Raw genomic sequence first — 21,695 nt, 5'->3', positions numbered from 1 at the left:
TCTGTTGTAAATTCCCTCTAACCAGGGGCTGTGGTACCCATTGAGCAAGGTATCCTTTGTAAATTGCCTCTACCCAGGGACTGGGGTACCCCTTGAGAAAGGTATCCGTTGTAAATTCCCTCTAACCAGGGGCTGGGGTACCCCTTGAGAAAGGTATCCATTGTAAATTGCCTCTACCCAGGGGCTGAGGTACCCCTTGAGAAAGGTATCCATTGTAAATTGCCTCTACCCAGGGGCTGGGGTACCCCTTGAGAAAGGTATCCGTTGTAAATTCCCTCTAACCAGGGGTTGGGGTACCCCTTGAGCAAGGTATCCGTTGTAAATTGCCTCTACCCAGGGGCTGGGGTACCCCGTGAGCAAGGTATCCATTGTAAATTGACTCTACCCAGGGACTGGGGTACCCCTTGAGCAAGGTATCCATTGTAAATGGCCTCTAACCAGGGGCTGGGGTACCCCTTGAGTTAGGTTTCTATTGTAAATTGCCTCTACCCAGGGGCTGGGGTACCCCTTGAACAAGGTATCCATTGTAAATTGCCTCTACCCAGGGGCTGGGGTACCCCTTGAGCAAGGCATCCATTGTAAATTCCCTCTACCCAGGGGCTGGGGTACCCCTTGAGCAAGGTATCCGTTGTAAATTGCCTCTACCCTGGGACTGGGGTACCCCTTGAGCAAGGCATCCATTGTAAATTCCCTCTACCCAGGGGCTGGGGTACCCCTTGAGCAAGGTATCCGTTGTAAATTGCCTCTACCCTGGGACTGGGGTACCCCTTGAGCAAGGTATCCATGGTAAATTGCCTTTAAAGTGGCTCCAGTGGGTTCCTTCAGGAAGGAATCTTGCATAAGAATCGCTTGTTTTCAAAGGCAGTGTTACCCTCTATATAGGTAACCAAAAGCATTGACCAATAGCGCCTTCAGTATTACATAAAACCCTTGTCCATACTTTTCTTTTTTCTAGACTTATGTTCATATATAATATTCCCCAGTAGCACTGGAAAACATTCTTTATCGCTCCTAAACAAAACGTTGTTGACTTAATACAATGCTAAACATGCGGTACAGTGCACAGGGATGCATTACCCTGACGAAGAGGCCCGAGGAGATGATGTACGATGAGGATTGGGACACCTATACGGGAAGGGATTCCAGTTGAAATGGAATTAAAGGACTTGATAAATGAGCCGTAATTTTAGAGAAACCTCGGCATCTGGGGCTCCTCGGGGAGTGCCCTTGTCTTGCGGGTAATTTATGGATGTACTATTACAAGCCTGAGGTCTGAGGTCTGCCCTAGCTTCTCAATGAATCTTCCCCCCGGCAGCAGCAGGAGTGCACCACAGGACACAGATCTCTTTCTCACCATGAATAACCCTGTATGTTCTAATACGCCGCCGTTATGAGGTGTGCTATCTCCCGGTGAACATCTATCATGGCAGGCGAACCACTGTACAAACAGCTTCTGCAAATATGAATCTGCTTACGCCCCCTTGTTTTTAAACCATGTGGCCTTTAAATAATTATGATCACATTATGTTCTTAAGCTCTCTTATTGACTTATTGCTTTACTCTGAAGTCTTAAAGGTGCATTATGTAATAAATCTAAAGCAACTGGCCATAAAATCCTCCTAATGTGTCACAGAGACTCAGGAATAATGTTCATATAACAAACTGAACTCACCAACAACAACAGTACAGACAAAATATTTTGCAGACTGCAAATCATGTTTATGTTTTGAAATCATGTTTTGGCGTCATGTGGCGCCACCTACCGCCGTCTACCAATCATTGTAGTCAGTAGAGCCTCAGCTGCCGAGCAACCACGGGTTGCCAGTTACGTCAGAAAACAAACCTAAAAGACCTCTGTATTTTAAATTTGAATGTAGTAACCGTTTTTGGCCACATTCTTACATTAGCACCTTTAAGTTTTTTCTCTGCTATTTTTTTGGGGGGGACCTTGTTATTATTACACAGGACATTTTATTTTAACCTCCTGGGTTTGTACATTATCTCCAGCCCAGTCAGACCTTTGTGTGAACCAGGCATGCAGATAATTCAGTCAGACACGTGTGAGTGTGTATCTCACAACTGACTATATTAGTTTAAATGCCCCCCCCCCCCCCCCGATCACCATGGCGACGCGGTGGAACACGGGCAGTGTGACAGGTGGTGAGAACGCCGAGTGCTGTCTAAATCTGTCACAATGAAGAAGTGTGTTGCTGTGCTGCTGGTGTTTTAGTGCCACAATCATGGATACGGGGGCGAACCTGGCTGCAGGCCTGCAGCCCATGCTGGCATTTATACGGGCACAGACTGAGTTAAGTGCGGAGGCGAAGTTTTATGACGTTTTCTCGCAGCCTTCGCGGAGGCCCTGCTTTTCTGTGGTTACAGCCGGGCTGTCTGGTGGTTTGGCAGAGGTGTGCGAGATGGAGCTGGGATCAAATGAGAGCTCATGTTTCACAGAAACACTGACACAGTTGACAGGCAGATTCGATCATCCTCTCAGAGGTGGAGAGGAAGGGACGGCGTGAGTCACACGGCGTCAAAAAACCGTAAAACAACGCGAGCGCTTGTATCTTAAACAGTCTGCGCTGCCATCTGGGCAGTTTGAGTAGATCGGCTTGCAGCGATATTTATGGAATTCAAGGGTTTTTTGCCTTGCAGTCTGTCTGTGCGAGGTAATGAGTAATGACCCTGGCATAAAATTATACTGTCATTATTGTGCACTGAAATCATAAAGGATTTCAAAATGTTTTGTTTAAAAGCGGAACCTAGAATAGAAGTTCCAATTAATGTTGTTTTTTTGGGGGAAAGCTGTCGTTGGCTGGCAAATCACAAGACATTTCTGTCCTCTGGGGGTGAGATTTCAGTCTGAAACCGCTCGGCTGACGAGAGCTTCAGTAAGGAGAGATTTCCATCGTCTCGTTTCCAGCAATTAGGAGGTTTTTGACCATAAAAACAAGTAGACCTCCGTAACTCGCATATATGTACGATAGGACCACTCTATGGGAGCTTTAAAGGTGCCATATGTAAGAATGTGGCCAAAAACGGTTACTACATTCAAATTCAAAATACCGAGGTCTTTTAGGTTGCATTTTCTGACGTAACTGGCAACCCGTGGTTGCTAGGCAGCTGAGACTCTACTGACTGCAATGATTGGTAGACGGCGGTAGGTGGCGCCACATGCCAAAACATGATTTCAAAACATAAACATGATTTGCAGTCTGCAAAATATTTTTTTTAATGCAAACATTTTGGCTGTACTGTTGTTGTTGGTCAGTTCAGTTTGTTATATGAACATTATTCCTGAGTCTCTGTGACATATTAGGAGAATTTTATGGCCAGTTGCTTTAGATTTATTACATAATGCACCTTTAATAGAGCTAATAGCCATGTTATTCTGGGCTGTTGCAGGCAGATTCTAAAAATACCTGAAAGATGAGTCATAAAAGCCGGAGGTGTTTTTAACATAGACTGTATGTAAAAACTGGGCAAATGATCTGACTTTACGCTTGATTTACAACATAAATAAACATCTTCCTCAGGGTTAAATGGTCTCCATTGGCTAGTTTCAGGTATTCTTCAGTGACACACGATGCCAATTTGGAGAATTTGGAGTTGGAGATCCTCGAAAAACAGTTGGCTAGGCTACGTCCTAGCCTGTTTCTTCAGACTTCCATCGGAAGCTACTCCTTAAGAGCACAGGAATGCGCAACAAACACAGTAACTTTCGGTACTTTTCGTTGACGCTAAGTTTTTTGGATACTGAAAAACAAACTCAGCCCTTTCAGCCCTTACTGGGCTTTCAGTTGTCGCTAACTGACCGATGTTCATTCTGGTCTTGGATCGCTCTGCGTCAGCCGTTTTCTTGGCAGCAGCTTTAACTAAAAACCGTGTTTCGTTTGCGAGCACAAACACCTGTTGTTGGCAACTTTTCTGCCATAAAGTTTCTGCAACTGTCTCGTTGGATTTAGCATGCTAGCGTATCCAATAGAAGCCTGGCTGCAGGTGAGCTCCTTGTTACAAAACCTCAACAAAGCACTGGCCAATAACCGTGAATCTCAAGGCTTCACAACTGGTTGCCACTTGTGGGATAACGTTGCCCTTCAGTTGCACCTGTTGTTACTAAAAAACCTGGGAACTGCTGAGACTGACGTGGCTGTAGCTTCACTGAATTAAGCAATCGATTTATTTTGAAAAGAAAATATCAAATCAAAACAAAGACAGTGTGTTACCAGTGCTGCTTCTCCCCTTCACCTCACCCGCTTTGCCGATCAAAGAGTCAGAGTTGACTTTATCTGAAAAACGTTCGCTGCTTTCAAACTGTTGACATATTTTTCCGTCTCTGCCCAGAAAAACATGCACAGGCTGCGTCGTGACCTCGCCGCTCTCATTTATAACAACACGTGTGTCTCTCTGTTGAGAATTGCGAATGACGTCGCCCGTGAACGACCCCTTTTTACTCTTTACTGCCCTTAGGACTTCTGCTAATTGCGTTTCATATAGTCTACAATAGCAGTCCAGGAACATCTCGCCTCGGGCTTGTTTGGGTTAAGATATGAACGGTGCTACTGTTTGTGCTTTGGTTACCCTGACAGCTGCTAAATAAGAGTCAGTAGAAAGAGAGAGCGAGAATCCCCCAGAAGATGTCAAATACTGCAATCTGTAAACAACGAACCCCCCCCCCAAAAAAGCAAAATATGGCTCTCGCTCTTATTGTGCAACAGAACCTGTGTGATCTAATTGGAATATTCCAGCAGCACAGCCTGAGATGTGGTCGTTCCCACAGATTAATGAGACACGCTCGCCAGGATGTGCGCTGGAATCTAGAGATCTAGATCCTGATATTTGAAGACTAAAAAACGTGTGAGCGGAATAATAAGGGTCGACTTTATTATGAGCTTTTTTTTTTTTGAGGAGCTCGAGAATCCTCTTCCTGCCGCACCACAATCCCCTTATTTATAGAACTGTCTTCATCTGTCAGCAGACAGCGACTGTGTGTGTGTGTGTCATACAAGGGACTTGGACATGAACACACACACACACATGACAGAAATCCACGGCAGGATGAACAATAATGATGAGCGATATCAATAAAACCATGCCGCGATAATGCATAATTCATGGTTAAAAGAAAGGAACGTGCTCCTGAAAAACGTAAATAATTCACGCGTGATTGGATTATTCAGTGGATCGGCAGAACCACAGTTGCACTTCGTATCGTGTCCGCAGCTGTGTGCACGAAGACTTTTAAACTTTAGACGATCGACTGAGAGAGAAAAAGGCAGTGAATTCACAGAGGAAGGAAATGAAATGATGTTGTTTTAGCGCCGCTGCTTAAGCGTATACGTGGCGCTCGGGGAGTAAACGAAAGAACGAGCGCAAGCGTGAGTGAGGTTTGTGTTAAGCGTCAGGGTGAAAGAGGGCAGGACCTGATCTCAAAGAAAGAAAACCACCATCTTTGCTCTAGATATTCATATTTTCACTCAGTGAATGCTGTTGCCAGGCAACTAAATCTTAAGAAATAAACTAATAAGGATTCACTGTACACTCTTATCTTATATATATATATATATCCTCATGGATGTGTGTTTGCGAGCACTTCTTTCTCTTTATGTGTGATACTGAAGCTCAGGACTGCTGCAGTGGGAATTCGGTGTTATTGCTGTAGAAGCTCACTGAGACGGTCTTCGGGGAGGAGCAGATGGGCTTTTCATGTAGAAAAAAAAGGAGAAAATGATGACATCTCCACAAAGTACGCCCTCATATTTCCTGGACGAGGACACTCACTCTTTAGTTCCTTATTTCTGTGTACCCGTGTTTCCCCCCGCGCTCTCTTATGTCACTGTCTTTCTTTGCGTGTCGCCTGTTGTCTTTATTTCTGTCTCTTTAATGCATTTTTATGTGATTTTACAAAATGTTTTTATTCATTTGTGATCTTATATTTTGGATATCTTTTGTGAAAATTTTAACTCATTCTGTCTGTCAAGTGTACTTGAGTGACCTGAAAGGTGCTTTTAAATTAAATGTATTATTATTATTATTAAATCTAAAGCAACTGGCCATAAAATCCTCCTAATATGTCACAGAGACTCAGGAATAATGTTCATATAACAAACTGAACTCACCAACAACAACAGTACAGCCAAAATATTTGCATTAAAAAAAAATATTTTGCAGACTGCAAATCATGTTTTGGCATGTGGCGCCACCTACCGCCGTCTACCAGTCATTGCAGTCAGTAGAGTCTCAGCTGCCGAGCAAGCACGGGTTGCCAGTTACGTCAGAAAACGAAACCTAAAAGACCTCAGTATTTTTAATTTGAATGTAGTAACCGTTTTTGGCCACAATCTTACATATGGCACCTTTAAGCAATATATATATATATATGTAAGCAATGTGATGGCTCCCTGAAGCACCATGTGACAGTTTAACCCTAGAACACTATCGCTCAAATTCAAAACACCATCACTAATGCCGGGTGATTTTTACCCGAGATAATAAATACACCCAATAAAAAGTCATCAAAATATATCAAAACATGACAATACATGACAAATTTGAGTAGTGCTCTTTTATTTTAAACTGTGTCATGTCTAACAAAATGAAAGAAAAGCATCACGAGGGGACCATTGTTACTGGAAAATTAGGAATTTTGGGAAGAAAAAAAAATTATGAAGATGAAAACGTGGTTTTCACGAAAATCACATAAATTTATTTGCTCGGGTGAAAACCACCCACCAATGGTGTTGTAGGGTTAAAGAGATCGATTTGACATCAACAACATGAGTAATCCATCCATCCATCTTCTACTGCTTTATCTTATTATATATATAAGACAAACAACCATTCACTCTCACACCTACGGTCAATTTTAGAGGAACCACCACAAAGGTTCTGATTTGCTGTCTTTTCTGCATCGGTGTTTAGTGACTTTACCGTAATATTCACACATTTGCTTTGAAGTGCAACGTCTTAGCTTTCAGGAACCGATTTGCACCAGCAAAATTCACTTGTTCTCATCACTCACCTGTCCTCTTCATTCACCTGTCCTCATCACTCACCTGTCCTCATCATTCACATGTCCTCATCACTCACCTGTCCTCATCACTCACCTGTCCTCATCATTCACCTGTCCTCATCATTCGCTTACCTGTCCTCATCATTCACCAGTCCTCATCATTCATCACTCACCTGTCCTCATCATTCACTCACCTGTCTTCATCATTCACCTGTCCTCATCATTCATCACTCACCTGTCATTATCATTCACCTGTCCTCATCATTCATTCACCTGTCCTCATCATTCATCACTCACCTGTCATTATCATTCACCTGTCCTCATCATTCATTCACCTGTCCTCTTCACTCACCTGTCCTCATCATTCATTCACCTGTCCTCATCATTCATCACTCACCTGTCATTATCATTCACCTGTCCTCATCATTCATTCACCTGTCCTCTTCACTCACCTGTCATCATCATTCAAAAATGTCAGCTGGGATTGGCACCAGCAACCCCGTGTGGAGGTTAAAGCTGTAGAAAATGGTTGATCCCTGTGTCTAAAACAGTGAGAATGTAAACTGTCCAGAACTAAAACCTCAGGCAAAGCGAGACCTAATGCAACCCAGTATTTTTGCTCTTCATGGTAATTGTACTGAATTAATGAGGAGTGTAATTTAAATGAGTGCCTTGACTTTGCTGTGAGCAACTGAAATAACCAATTTAATTCACCAACAGTCAATTATTTTCCTTATCCATCGCATGATTCAATAATTTACTGTAGAGCACAGAACACATTTGAGTCCACAGATACTGAGAATCGTCAGGAAGACCCTACACACCCCAGTTTGTTTTTCTGGTGTCACATTTCTCAAGCTCTTCCTGTCTTCTCTCTCTTCATGACATCCTCTACTGTCTTTGCTCTGGGGCTCATGTGCTCCTTTGAACCTGTTACGGCTCAGAATCTCCGTCCTGGTGGAGCCAGGTGTCAAAGGGCAGCATGCATTACTTAGGGCCCTATGATTTCCGTGTTAACGGAATCGCGGACGGAATCGCGGAATTGGCCAATAAAAACGGAATCTAATGTTAAACGCGGAATATCGCGGAAATTGACATAATGTGACTGAAATGCTGTCATCGTGAGGAGAAAGAACGTTTGTCTGGAGAAATGTTCCGGGGAACGCTCATTCGTGGCACCACCCGTGTATCTCCCCACAAACACTCACCCGGTCAGGGTCTCCCCCAGTGCGTGTTGCTTGTTTATTTACTTTATATACACTTTTTTTTTCTAAACCGCGGAACAAGTGCGCTGCGCTCGCATGTAACCGGCGAGCGTCTCCTTGTCCAGGTGCCGATTGAAACCCAAGTCACACCATCAAATACGCCATTATTACGGTTATATTGTTATTGTCAATAAAGATGTTGTATTTAGGAATGCACCGATAATTCGGCGGCCGAACCACGGCGAGTAAACTGTGGAACATCGCCTGTTAAATGCTGGAAAGTATCTGCGCAAAAGTGAAACTTATGAACTCCCCGCGACTTTCACTTAACAGCAGAGAACATTCTCTCTCTTTGAACAGTTAACTAAAGACATCAGCTCATCTGATGCATCTGTTATTCCCTTAATTACAGCGTTGTAGAGGTAATATTGCGTGTTGAGAAACGATCCAGTCGGATACGGAGAAGCGCACGGCGCAGGAGAGGGAGAACAGTACAGCGCAGGGGCGGTGCGCAGAAATCCGTCTGCACCAGATGAGGGGGCACTACCACTTATTTATTTATGTTTATTATTATTATTTTTCTTTTAAATGTGACCAGCATTGCATGGCTTGTTTTAAGATTCACTGGCATTTACTTAATTAGGATTTAACTTAAGTCAAAACAATTGAACAATTGAGAAGTCAGTGGATTCAAGAAGAAAGTTGCATTGACACAAAAAGCACACATTCTATGGTGGTAAAGTAAGTATAAAAGGTAAAAAGAAACAGAATAAAAAATAAATAAAACGGAAAAAATGGAATTCTAAAAAATTAAAACGGAAAAAACGGAATTTGGGAAAAAATAAAACGGAATTTGGAAAAAAATAAAACGGATTTCATAGGGCCCTAATTACTGCACTCAGACACTGGCAGACACCGCACTGTCTATCAAAATGTAATGAATAGAATAGAATTATTGCAAAATCGGACCTAGTCTTACCGGTGCAGCATCTGATAGGCTTTTTAAAAAGTCACTACATACTGAAAAGGAAGGACTGAACCACTGAGTGATTGCAGAAAAACAATGCAGATTTTAGGACAGGTGAACAAATCACCTGTCGTCATTATTCACCTGTCCTCTTCATTCACCTGTCCTCTTCATTCACCTGTACTCATCATTCACCTGTCCTCTTCATTCACCTGTCCTCATCACTCACCTGTCCTCATCATTCAACTGTCCTCATCACTCACCTGTCATTGTAATTCACCTGTCCTCATCATTCACTTACCTGTCCTCATCATTCACCTGTCCTCGTCATTCACCTGTCCTCGTCATTGTTCACCTGTCCTCATCGTTCACCTGTCCTTGTCATTCACCTGTCCTCATCATTCACTTCTCGTCATTGTTCACCTGTCCTCATCATTAATTAATTAATTCATTCATCTGTCATTATCATTCACCTGTCCTCTTCATTCACTCACCTGTCCTCATCATTCATTCATCTGTCTTCATCATTCACCTGTCCTCATCATTCACCTGTCCTCATTATTCATCACTAACCTGTCATTATCATTCAGCTGTCCTCATCATTCATATACCTATCCTCATCACTCATCTGTCCTCATCACTCACCTGTCCTCATCACTCACCTGTCCTCATCATTCACCTGTCCTCAATACTCACCTGTCCTCATCAATCACCTGTCATCATCATTCACCTGTCCTCATCATTCACTTGTCATCATCATTCACCTGTCCTCATCATTCACCTGTCCTCATAACACCTCATAACTTCAAAATAAAACAGGAAACCAGAACAGAACTAACTCCAAAGTATATAAATAAAAGGGACCTCATTGTGACAAGGCCACCATCTTGTCTTTAAATCATCACTGTCTTGCCTTTAGACTCCTTATATCTACACACGTCTCTTCTGAGTACAGTCACTGTGTCAGCCTCAGGTTTTGAAAGGAGCTTAGTTTTCTATAAGCCATACGTGTAACATCTGTATCATGATTTGTCGCTAAGCTCGTCGTATTAGAGGTGGTACTGTGCCTTTCAACCTTCCACAGGCCAAATGTAAGTGGATTACTAAGCTGAGGCAAAGCTCCTTTCACTGCCCTGCACACACATCCACCATTCATTCATTACCTTTGTTAAAAACACACTCAAACATGACAGACACCTGCTACATCTAATAATACACAGTATCGATGAATATCAGCCTATTTAATTTAAACTGTACGGAGGGATTAGATTACTTGGTGCCACTTCTGTCTCGTCCTTGTCCTGAATCACTAAAAACTTAACACCTGCTTTATTAATGCACATCTACACGTGTTCTGTGCCTTCTGCGTGTTGTAAAGCTGCCACTGCTGTGCTGTGAGGGATGGTGAAGACCCTCAGCTTAACAACAACAAGTCATACACTGACCTGGATTCAGATCCAAACATGGATGAGTCTTCTTTTTCCTCGGCATCCTCAGCTGACTCCTTAAAAATGGTAATTCCCACCTTACTGTATTGTCAGCAGGCGATGAACCCAATTACTGCTCAATTAGCATTTAAATTACCATGTAGATGACCCACTGAGCTATTCATGTGTTTGTTAAAGGTGCATTATGTGATAAATCTAAAGCAACTGGCCATAAAATCCTCCTAATATGTCACAGAGACTCAGGAATAATGTTCATATAACAAACTGAACTCACCAACAACAACAGTACAGACAAAATATTCGCATTAAAAAAAATATTTTGCAGACTGCAAATCATGTTTATGCTTAGAAATCATGTTTTGGCATGTGGCGCCACCTACCGCCGTCTACCAATCATTGCAGTCAGTAGAGTCTCAGCTGCCGAGCAACTACGGGTTGCCAGTTACGTCAGAAAACGAAACCTAAAAGACCTCGGTATTTTGAATTTGAATGTAGTATTGGTTTTTGGCCACATTCTTACATATGGCACCTTTAAGCTATTGTGTCTGTGTTGAATGAATACAGCTCAAATTTTTTACAAACAATATGTTTTTAACTGTCATCTCAGTTTCTTAAATTAGCCTAAAAATGGCTAAGCTACGCAAAGAATTTACTAATTTGTTCCCCGTGGCAGAAAATGACCACCTTACCAGAAACAGCTGCAAAAACATAATATTGTTTTTCCACTTTAAACGAGTCAGTCTTTTAAAGCTCGCCTAAAATATACATATCATATATTAACTGCAGAAATTTTGCACAATTTACCAATTTGAAATTCTTGCTCCAAACAATGCTTATCGTGACGACTCTGAACACAAACATCTGCCTTTTTCTGTCAATTAATATGAATATTATTATTGTTTCTCATGCCTTATTGTTGTTTTGTTTACCTTTTTTAACCCGCCTTCAAAAAAGTTACGTCATTGCACCTAGCACACCAAATGGTGCGCATGAAAGTACACAGGTGTAAAAATAGTATACATCTGTATTATTGATTTTTTTTTTTTTTTTTTTTAGGTTTTAGACCAACATCTCTTCTTTCCATCCATATCAAATATTATTATTTTATTTTTTTTAATTTTAACCCTTAAATTGCCAGGTTTATTCATGATGCCCCTTGATTTTATGATCTATCGTGTGTTATTGTAAATCACATGAACATTTTTTTAAAGCACCCAAAATTACACAACCTGGCAAAATTTGAACAACATGCATGAACAAATGAAAAAGATATGCTAAAAAGAAGAAGTCAAAAACACAAAAAGGTGTCTAGGTGCGTTAAAGGGTTGATGTAATTTGGGATAGGAGTGTCTCAGTCCTGGTCCTATGCGAACCCTCTGTCCTGCTTGCTTGTCTGTTTTAGATGTTTCACCGCTCCAGCACACCTGATTCAAACGGTCAGCTCATCAGCGAGCTCTGCAGAAGCCCGATAACGATCCATCTATTCGGATCAGGTGTGCTGGAGCAGGGAAACATCTAAAACATGCAGGGCATGGGTTCCTCCCTGCCCCCCCATAGGACCAGGATTGAAGAAAAACCTCAATTTAGGATGAAAGAAAAGACTCAATCGACAAAATCAAGAATTCAGTGATGTCAAAAAATAATTAAGATAGTGTTTTGCTGCCACTTTTGATCATTCTTCTTCTTCCTGTGGGAGCAAACACATTCTGCTGCCAGCTGCTTTAACCACATGTTCAGAGACGTCCTGTCAGCATAGGATTTTCACGTAGCGCTGCAATTATTTAGCCTCTCGTGTGTTTCATCGATACAGAAATGCAAACCCGCCGCACGCAAATGTTTTTGTCTCATTGATTCCAATAAATCTTGATATATCGCGGTGTGCGGAGAAACCACTGACCTTGGTTAATTTAATATTCACACGATGTCTGATGCTGCGAAAATAACACAAAGATCCCACCCTGGCAGTCCGCGGAGGTCCTACACCACATCACACGAGATTTACTCTCATGCCTTGCGCTGCATCGATCCATTTATCAGTGAGGATGCGCTCGAGTCAATAATGCCTCTTCCTGTCACGTCTGTTGTATTTGCTTCATGAATATCCTCAAGGGCTTTTCACCTTGGACCCTGTACTTTATGATGAAGGATGGAGTGCTGTCATTGCAGTTTTGGCACCACCACGTCACCACTTGTCAAATTAGGTGCATAAGCACTATTTAAATGACTTTTAAATCTGCAGTATACACTTTTCCGTGGAGGAAAAGGTAGTACTGCTGTGTCTGATCCCAGAGCCCATTAAATGAACAGCTGTGCTGATTTATATATATTGATTGGGTCTATATTGTGTCTGTTACTAATCCAAATGTGCACCACTATATTTACTACTTTCATTTGACATTCGGTCCACTTAGGTATCAGCTATCTCACACTTTCAGCCAAAAACAACGTGTCTTTAACCCTTAGAACACAGAGCATTTTGGCTCATACAGAGGCTAAAGAATGTGTAATATAGAGTGTCTTATATCCTGTCCTATCCTATATCCTAAGTGCTAAGTAGAACCATTTAAGGTTCTTAGGCTTGTCCTCATTGGAGAACCCTCTTTGGTTCCAGATAGAACCTTTTATCAAGGTTAAACCTGGAACTCTAAGTGTTACCAAGAACCCTTTTTAAACCCTTTATTCAGCAAAGGGGTTTTAAAGGGTTCTCTGGATCAAAATGGTTCTTAATGGAACCATTAGTGTTACCAAAAAAATGGTTCCAGGTAGAACCTCAGCCCTTGTAGAAGAACCCTTTTGGAACCCTTATTTCTAAGAGTGCATAGTTGGTGACAATGACATTTCTTTTCATCAGATTGCCTACACTCAAGGTTCCAAAAGGGTTCTTCTACAAGGGCTGATGTTCTACCTGGAACCATTCGCTTCTGAAAAACCCTTTCCTGAAGGAAGGGTTTTTCAAGGGTTCTTGGTAATACTAATGGTTCCAGGAAGAACCATTTTGATCCAGAGAACCCTTTATTCACCCTTTCCTGAATAAAGAGTTCTTGGTAACACTTAGGATTCCAGGTGGAACCTTGATAAAAGGTTCTACCTGGAGCAATAAAGGGTTCTCCTATGAACACAAGCCAAAGAACCTTATATCGTTCTACTTAGCACTTTCATTTCTAAGAGTGTAGTCAGGCTTTTAAAAAATTTTTTTTCGTCTTCTTGTGTTGTTGAGTCAAAGTTATGATTCATTTTATATCGCATTTTTAGTCGTGATATAAAGTAGCAATAATTGTGCAGAAGTCAGAAAATTAGACCGTTCTTATTTATTTTTTGTTCATAAAAAGTGAAAGTGAACTTTGAATTATGACTTATTATCAAATTTCACAAATTGGATCCAATTTTAAACATTTTGAGTACTTTTTTGCTCAGGTGTGTTTATATTGGTTGGTTAGTTGGTTGTCTAGGTTGTGCTGAGAAAAAGGATATAAGACACTGACTATATTGTACATTCTTATACCCTCTGTAGATACTCCATGTTTAAACATAGTAAAAAGGAACCATGTACCATGTATAAGTGAATTTGCACCCTCACAACCAAAGTGTATGTGAGGATCTATGGTGGCCCAAGAGCCAGTGTACATACATGGTGGAACACATGTATTTCATCACGCTCTACATTCCTTACATGGATTCATCTGCAGCATCATCATCTGTGGCGTTCAACGCGACAACGTGGCACGACTTCAGAAGGCTGAGATACACTTGTCTCACTCACAGAACTCCAGTTTTTTGAGAGAAGGAACTCTTTTCTGAGCAACTTTAATGTGCCACAGATCATCTTCAGTCAGAAATATGACAATACTGAACCAAGAGTGAGTGAATTTGAATATAAATCCGTCTGACTGTCTGAGGAGTGACTCATTGACATTCAAGATGCACTGCCGTGAGCGCTCTTGGTGAGCGAGAGCTGGCATTAAATCCAGCCAGATTTATGTCGGGTGTTCTTTTGACTGATCCTTTCAGCTTCCCTTAGGCTTCCACAGATGTGCCTGAAGCAAACGCTCACGCACACGGTGCCACAACACTGACAAAAACTACTGAAAAGTTTCCCAGAGTCTTTTGTACTCCAACTCTCGATCACATCGCAATCCCAATCGTTCCTTCATCCTCTTGTCCTCTTGTTCCCGATGTCCTCGTCCATCTTTTGATGACAGTACGCTCCGAACACCCATATTTACTGGGTTGTTTTCTTATTGACGGGCATTATAGATCAGAGGAGATGATCGCCACGATGGCCATTGTGCGCAGCGTTGTTACATCGGGCAGCATCTCAGCGCTTCAGTCAGCAGGAGAGCGGAGTTGTGAACGGCCCAGCAGGGATTCAAGAAGAACATGAATGATAGAGGGGAATGGATGAGGCGAGACTAATTGCATCTGCAGGGGAGTAAACATGTAGTGTATCCGATTCCATCAATTAATTTAATGAGGAGCAATTAAAACAATTCCCACAGTTCCCCCACGCGCAGTGTTTTTCTGTGTGATTTAATAAGTCAATTACAAGCTTTCTAACTAATAGGCTGCATCACAGTAGCACATATTTACTGTGTAGATTTTCTTGACACTGTCACTGATGAAAGCATGGACTGTATAGACAAATGGACGCAGTCTACTGCTTTGAAAAGTGAAGCCTCGGAAGTTGGACAGAAGTAGTAGTCAGGGATGATGCTAGGGTTTGCCAAAAGAACTCTGTTTGAAGGAAGGTCTATGGGAACATGTTCCTGAGGCGTTTATGGTCTCGTTCATGTTCAGTTCCAGATTCTATTCAATGGTAGTGGTTTTGCGCTGTTGCCCTTTCAGCAAGAAGACCCAGTTCATGCCCCTGTCAGAGCAAGGGCCTTTCTGCATGGAGTTTGCATGTTCTTCCCATGGGTGTGTGGGGTTTCTCCGGGTTCTTCGGCTTCCTCCCACAGCCCGAAAACATGGACAAAGAAAGTGGACACTCTACATTGTCCATAGGTGAGAGTGGATAGTTGTTTATCTCTGTGTGTGTCCCTGTGATGGACTGGCGATCTGTCCAGGGTGTGACCCTGCCTATCGCCCTGTGTCAGCTGAGATTGGCACCAGTGTCTGCCCGTGACCCTCATGTGGAGGAAAAAGCAGTATAGAAGATGGATGGATGTTCACATTTAGAGGAGTGTGCGTGAAAAAAGCTTGGCACGTATGACTGTGATCGACAGTCGTTATCATTCACTGATTGCAAGAAAAAGTGAAGGTGGCTAAGTGAGACACAAGGGAGCAGACCCAGGTTCGTAGATCTTGTCGAATTCGAATGGGTAAGGAAACCAAAGCCATGCCATGCATCCGATGTTCGTTGGCTTACTGGAGTTCACAGCAGCCAAAAGGGAGGATAAAGAAAAACCTGATATCACATGACGCATAAAACCAGAAGGAAAATAAGCGAAATAGCTTTGTCATGAATGCTACCGGGCCCACGGTTGGTGTAGTGGTTAGCACTCTTGCCTTTGCAGCAAGAAGACCCGGGTTCCTGGGTTCTATCGCCCAATGCCAGCTGAGATAGGCACGGCACCCCCCGCCGCCCTCTGGTGGAGGATAGAGCGGTAGATAATGGATGGATGGATGAATACTAAGAGGCTTAATACTCTCTTAGCATTCAAAGGTTCACACTATACGTCCCAACGGTGCTTTCAATAAATGGTGGTTTGTTCTGTGAGAGAAATCCAACTTTGGAAGAGGATATTATGGAAAGTCCTTAATCAATTCAAAGACGGACATCGCACCGATCAAATGAGGCGAAATTGGAGTTTATTTTGCAACAGGATGACAAACGACCACGACTTTAGCATTACTCTTGAACAGTTAGATTCTGGCAGTTTTAGTCACTGACTATCATTTGTTTTTATTGCACGAAGACAGATTACAGACAAACATAACCACACTTGTGTTCTTCCTATTCCAGGTGGCCAACCTGCTGCGACTCTTCCAAATCCCTCAGATCAGCTACGCCTCAACCAGCGCCAAGCTCAGCGATAAGACCCGCTACGACTACTTCGCCCGCACCGTGCCGCCTGACTTCTACCAGGCCAAAGCCATGGCGGAGATCCTGCGCTACTTCAACTGGACGTACGTGTCTACCGTGGCGTCGGAAGGCGACTACGGCGAGACGGGCATCGACGCCTTCCAGCAGGAAGCGCGGGCGCGCCAGATCTGCATCGCCACGTCGGCGAAGGTGAGCCGCTCCATGAGCCGCTGGAGTTACGAGAACGTGATCCGGTCCCTGCAGCAAAAGTCCAACGCCAAGGTGGTGATCTTGTTCACGCGCAGCGAGGACGCCCGCGAACTGCTGGTGGCCGCCAACCGCATGAACGTCACCTTCACCTGGGTGGCCAGCGACGGCTGGGGAGCGCAGGAGAGCGTGGTGAGAGGCAGCGAAGCTGTGGCAGACGGGGCGTTCACCATCGAACTGGCCTCCTATCCGATCCCCCAGTTTAATGACTACTTCACCGGCCTACACCCGTACAACAACACCAGGAACCCCTGGTTCAGAGAGTACTGGGAGAACCAGTTCCAGTGCAGCCTCCACGACCTGGGCTGCGGGAAACACTCGCTCCGCGAAGCCGCGTTTCAACCGGAATCCAAAATCATGTTTGTGGTGAATGCCGTCTATGCAATGGCCGCTGCCTTGCACAACATGAGGCAGGCCTTATGTCCCAACTCCACCAAACTGTGTGACGCTCTGAAACCGGGGAATGGCAGGAAGTTTTACAGGGATTACATTCTCAAGGTCAAGTTTGAGGGTGAGTATAAAGTCCTAATGGACTAATAATAATTAGTGCTGGGCATGTTTATGTGACTCCTGATTGTTAAAATGAGTCTAAATTAACGTTAAAGTTTAAAAACAGAGGCACACATACGCAGTACACAGGTGCGCTGATTTCGTTTAATAAACAGACCGCTTAAGTTTGACTGTAGGTGCGCTATCGGCGCTAAAGGAGCTAACGCAGCTAACGGAGCTAACTGGTAAAAGGTGCGTGGACTCGAAAAACTACGTTGAACGCCGTTAACTAAATAATAATAATTATGCAGTGTTGTTTAAAAGATGTCTATTATTCTGCTTTAATTCTGCATTAAAATCTCTGTTTAATCTCATTTAGTATGTCAGACCAAATCAGGTTAAATGTCCTTTTAAATAATTCCACCAAGTTGTGTTGAATTATTTACACAGTTTATACACTGCAGATTCAGATATGATCTGTGATTATTCAACTTAAAATCTTGCTCTTGCTCGGAGGCTCGTTGCTGTTTGACTCGAGCAGATATTACACATAAATGTCACCGCGCTGTGATTCACAGAACATTAGCACAAAGACGCAAAAACACTGCAACGCTTAACTGCATTTGCATGAAGACATTCACACATGACAACCCAAACTAATTCAAATCTTTTGCCTTTCGTTGGGCTTTTTGTTGTTGTTGTTGTTGTGCTCTTTCTGCAGTTTGTGATTAAAAAACGATTGATTCAGATTTCCAGGCCTGTAGATTAGCCTCAGACATTGCCTCAGGATAACTTGTAAATTCCATTAAACTTGCAAAATGTTTTCTATTTTCCAAGTGATACAATATTACTTCAGTTTAAATACTATATCACATGAATAAACATTAAACAAACAAGTTTTATCAAGTAAAAGTATAGGTTTCATTTCGCCAAAGTTAAGCAAATCATATTTTTTTGTTTTTTCCCCATAGTAAATTAAATGTTTTGTGTGTTTTTGGAATGTGTACTGTGTAAAAACACACACTTCTTTTAATGTCACCTTGAACTGTTATATTTTGGACACCTTTTCAATTTACCCAAATTTCTCCCAGAAAATGATTATCAGGGAATTCAGTAACTGATACTGTAGATATAACTACATTGCCAAATAATTAGGTACAGTCAGGTGAATTCTAAAAATTGTATAGGTGCTTTATTTATTATATGCTTTACCCTTTATTCTTACTTTACACTGTAAAAAAAAGTTTAGAAAACTCTAAATTTCAAGGCAACATGATGTAATCAACTTTTGAGTTTACAGCCAAACAAAAGATCTCAAGTTTTTTAAAAAGTTCCATCCACTAATAATATTTTGTTAAACAAACTTGTAAATTCTCTTTTCAAACAGTTTGGCTAACTAATCTTGTTCAGATAATGTATAAAAAAATACAATTTTGAATTTTGAGTTGGCACAACTCTAACATACAAGTTTGTCTCACAAAATATTATTAGTTGATGGAATAGAGCTTTTGTTGGGCTGTAAACTCAAAAATTAATTGCAGAAAGTTGCCTTGAAATTTTGAGTTTTCTCAACTTTTTTTTTTACAGTGTAAAAACAGGGTAAAAATAAAGCACCTATACAATTTTTTGAATTCACCTGACCGTACCTAATTATTTGGCAATGTAGTTATATCTACAGTATCAGTTACTGAATTCCCTGGATAATAATTTTTTGGGAGAAATGTTTTGTTTTCTTTTTTACAGTGTACATAATATTCCAGTTTTAAATCATGTCATACGATGACACACACATGCATCTGCATCTTTGTGACTGCCCTTGTTATCTTTGTTTTCCTCTTTCCCGTCCTCCAGCGCCGTTTCGTCCACCAGACACAGAGAATGTCGTCCGCTTCGACGCCTACGGCGACAGCCTTGGCCGTTACAACATTTTCCACTACCACAAAGAAGACGGGCGCTACGTCTACCAGAAGGTCGGCTACTGGGCTCAGAGTCTGACCCTGAACACCACTCAGATCCCCTGGGCCGGTCAGGCTGCCCCCACCTCGCAGTGCAGCGACCCCTGCAGGAAGAACGAGGTCAAGAGCATGCAGCCGGGCGACGTTTGCTGCTGGATCTGCATTCCCTGTCAGCCTTACCAGTTCTTGCAGGACGAGTTCACATGCGCCGACTGTACGTTCGGACAGTGGCCCCTGGCCAACCTGACAGGCTGCTACGACCTGCCTGAGGAGTACATCCGCTGGGAGGACGCCTGGGCCATCGGACCCGTCACCATCTCCTTTCTCGGGATGATGTGCACGCTCTTCGTCATCGGCCTCTTCCTCAAACACAACGAAACCCCCGTGGTGAAGGCCAGCGGGCGAGAGCTCTCCTACATCCTCCTCCTGGGCGTGCTGATGTGCTACAGCATGACCTTCATCTACATCGCCAAACCGTCCACAGCGGTGTGCACGCTGCGCCGGCTCGGCTTAGGCACCTCCTTCGCTGTGTGCTACTCGGCCCTCCTCACCAAGACCAACCGCATCGCTCGGATCTTCAGCGGCGTGAAGGACGGAGCGCAGCGGCCTCGCTTCATCAGCCCGGCCTCTCAGGTCGCCATCTGCGGCGCCCTGATCTCCTGCCAGCTGGTGGTGGTGGTGGTGTGGCTGCTGGTGGAGACGCCCGGCGTCAGGAAGGAAGTGAGCCCGGAGAAGAGGGACATAGTCACCCTGAAATGCAACAGCAAGGACTCCAGTATGCTCATGTCGCTCACCTACAACTGCATCCTCATCATCCTCTGCACAGTCTACGCCTTCAAGACGCGCAAATGCCCCGAGAACTTCAACGAGGCCAAGTTCATCGGGTTCACCATGTACACCACCTGCATCATCTGGTTGGCGTTCCAGCCCATCTTCTACGTCACCGCCAGTGACTACAGGGTAAGTTCAGTTGAAACTTTTTTTTACATTATTTCTTAATGACAAACATGCTGTGGTAACCAAACAATTTGATTTGAAAGGTAAAGGACCATCATTTTGTTTTACAATAGCCCACAAGGGACAAACTTAAAGGTGCATTCTGTAATAAATCTAAAGCAACTGGCCATAAAATCCTCCTAATATGTCACAGAGACTCAGGAATAATGTTCATATAACAAACTGAACTCACCAACAACAACAGTACAGACAAAATATTTGCATTAAATAAAATGTTTTGCAGGCTGCAAATCATGTTTATGTTTTGAAATCATGTTTTGGCATGTGGCGCCACCTACCGCCGTCTACCAATCATTGCAGTCAGTAGAGTCTCAGCTGCCGAGCAACCACGGGTTGCCAGTTACGTCAGAAAACGAAACCTAAAAGACCTCGGTATTTTGAATTTGAACGTAGTAACTGTTTTTGGCCACATTCTTACATATGGCACCTTTAAACCTTAGAACACAGAGCATTTTCCATGACTATGTTTAAACATACAGTTTACACAGAGGCTATAAGAATGTGCAATATAGAGTGAGGGGTGTGTGACCTATAAACACACACACACCCCCAGGACGTCCATATAAGGAGTTGTGTATTATTCCCACGGCATATTTACCATGCAAATCACCATGCCAGTGAATCAGCGTCTTTGTCACCATATTTTTACCCTGTTTTTGGACGTTTGAGACAAAAAAGACTCAATCAAATGTTATTTTAAATATGTTTGATACTGTTCAAAAATCTGGTGTGCATGTGCAACTACAGTGTTTTTTTTAATCAATAAAAAAAAAAAAAAAATGTTAATTCACTATTTTAACATGCAGTAAATTGCAAATTACTGCAAGATATTGAAAATTATTCTGGAAAAATTGTGTTCATGGGGCACATAAGGGTGTATAACTCCTTATATGGACATCCTGGGGGTGTGTTTATAGTTCACATATACAGGCTTTAAATGTGTGTTTAGTCGTGATATAAAGTAACAATAATTGTGCAGAAGTCACAAAATTATTTTATTGTTGTACATAAAAACGCGCCAAGTGAACTTTGAATTGTGACGTATTTCACAAATTTCAATTCAATCTCATTTTAAACACTTTGTGTACTTTTTGCACAGGTGTGTTTATATAGTTGATGAACATTAGATCAGATTGCCTAGGTTGTGCTTCTCTTAAACACAGGAATGGAAAAAAGCAGCAGAAATGCTCTGTGTTCTAAGGGTTAAACGGTTAAAATATTCCGTCTACAACAAGGACTCTGTTTTAAATGTGACGCCATGAAGGAGCGAAAATCCACCTTGAATACAAACACAATGACCTTACCTCACCGTC

The 21,695-nt window shown here is 42.6% G+C and overlaps 1 protein-coding gene across 2 annotated transcripts in view; it reads left to right on the top strand.

Moving 5' to 3' along the window:
- The window catches only part of grm2a (glutamate receptor, metabotropic 2a), a gene marked incomplete at both ends in the record, with an annotated part of 33,544 nt that overhangs the window by 2,953 nt on the left and 8,896 nt on the right, over positions 1–21,695 (top strand). For both annotated transcript variants that reach the window (XM_083892132.1, XM_083892133.1), the window contains 2 exons: positions 16,595–17,432; positions 19,262–20,325. In XM_083892132.1, coding sequence (XP_083748258.1) covers positions 16,595–17,432; positions 19,262–20,325 — 1,902 coding nt within the window. The remainder of the gene's footprint in view (positions 1–16,594; positions 17,433–19,261; positions 20,326–21,695) is intronic.

This window comes from Microchirus variegatus (assembly GCF_963457635.1).
Source record: "Microchirus variegatus genome assembly, chromosome: 7".
Lineage (NCBI taxonomy): Eukaryota > Metazoa > Chordata > Actinopteri > Pleuronectiformes > Soleidae > Microchirus > Microchirus variegatus.
Note: the sequence above shows the minus strand (reverse complement) of the source record. Positions and strands in the feature narration are given on the sequence as shown.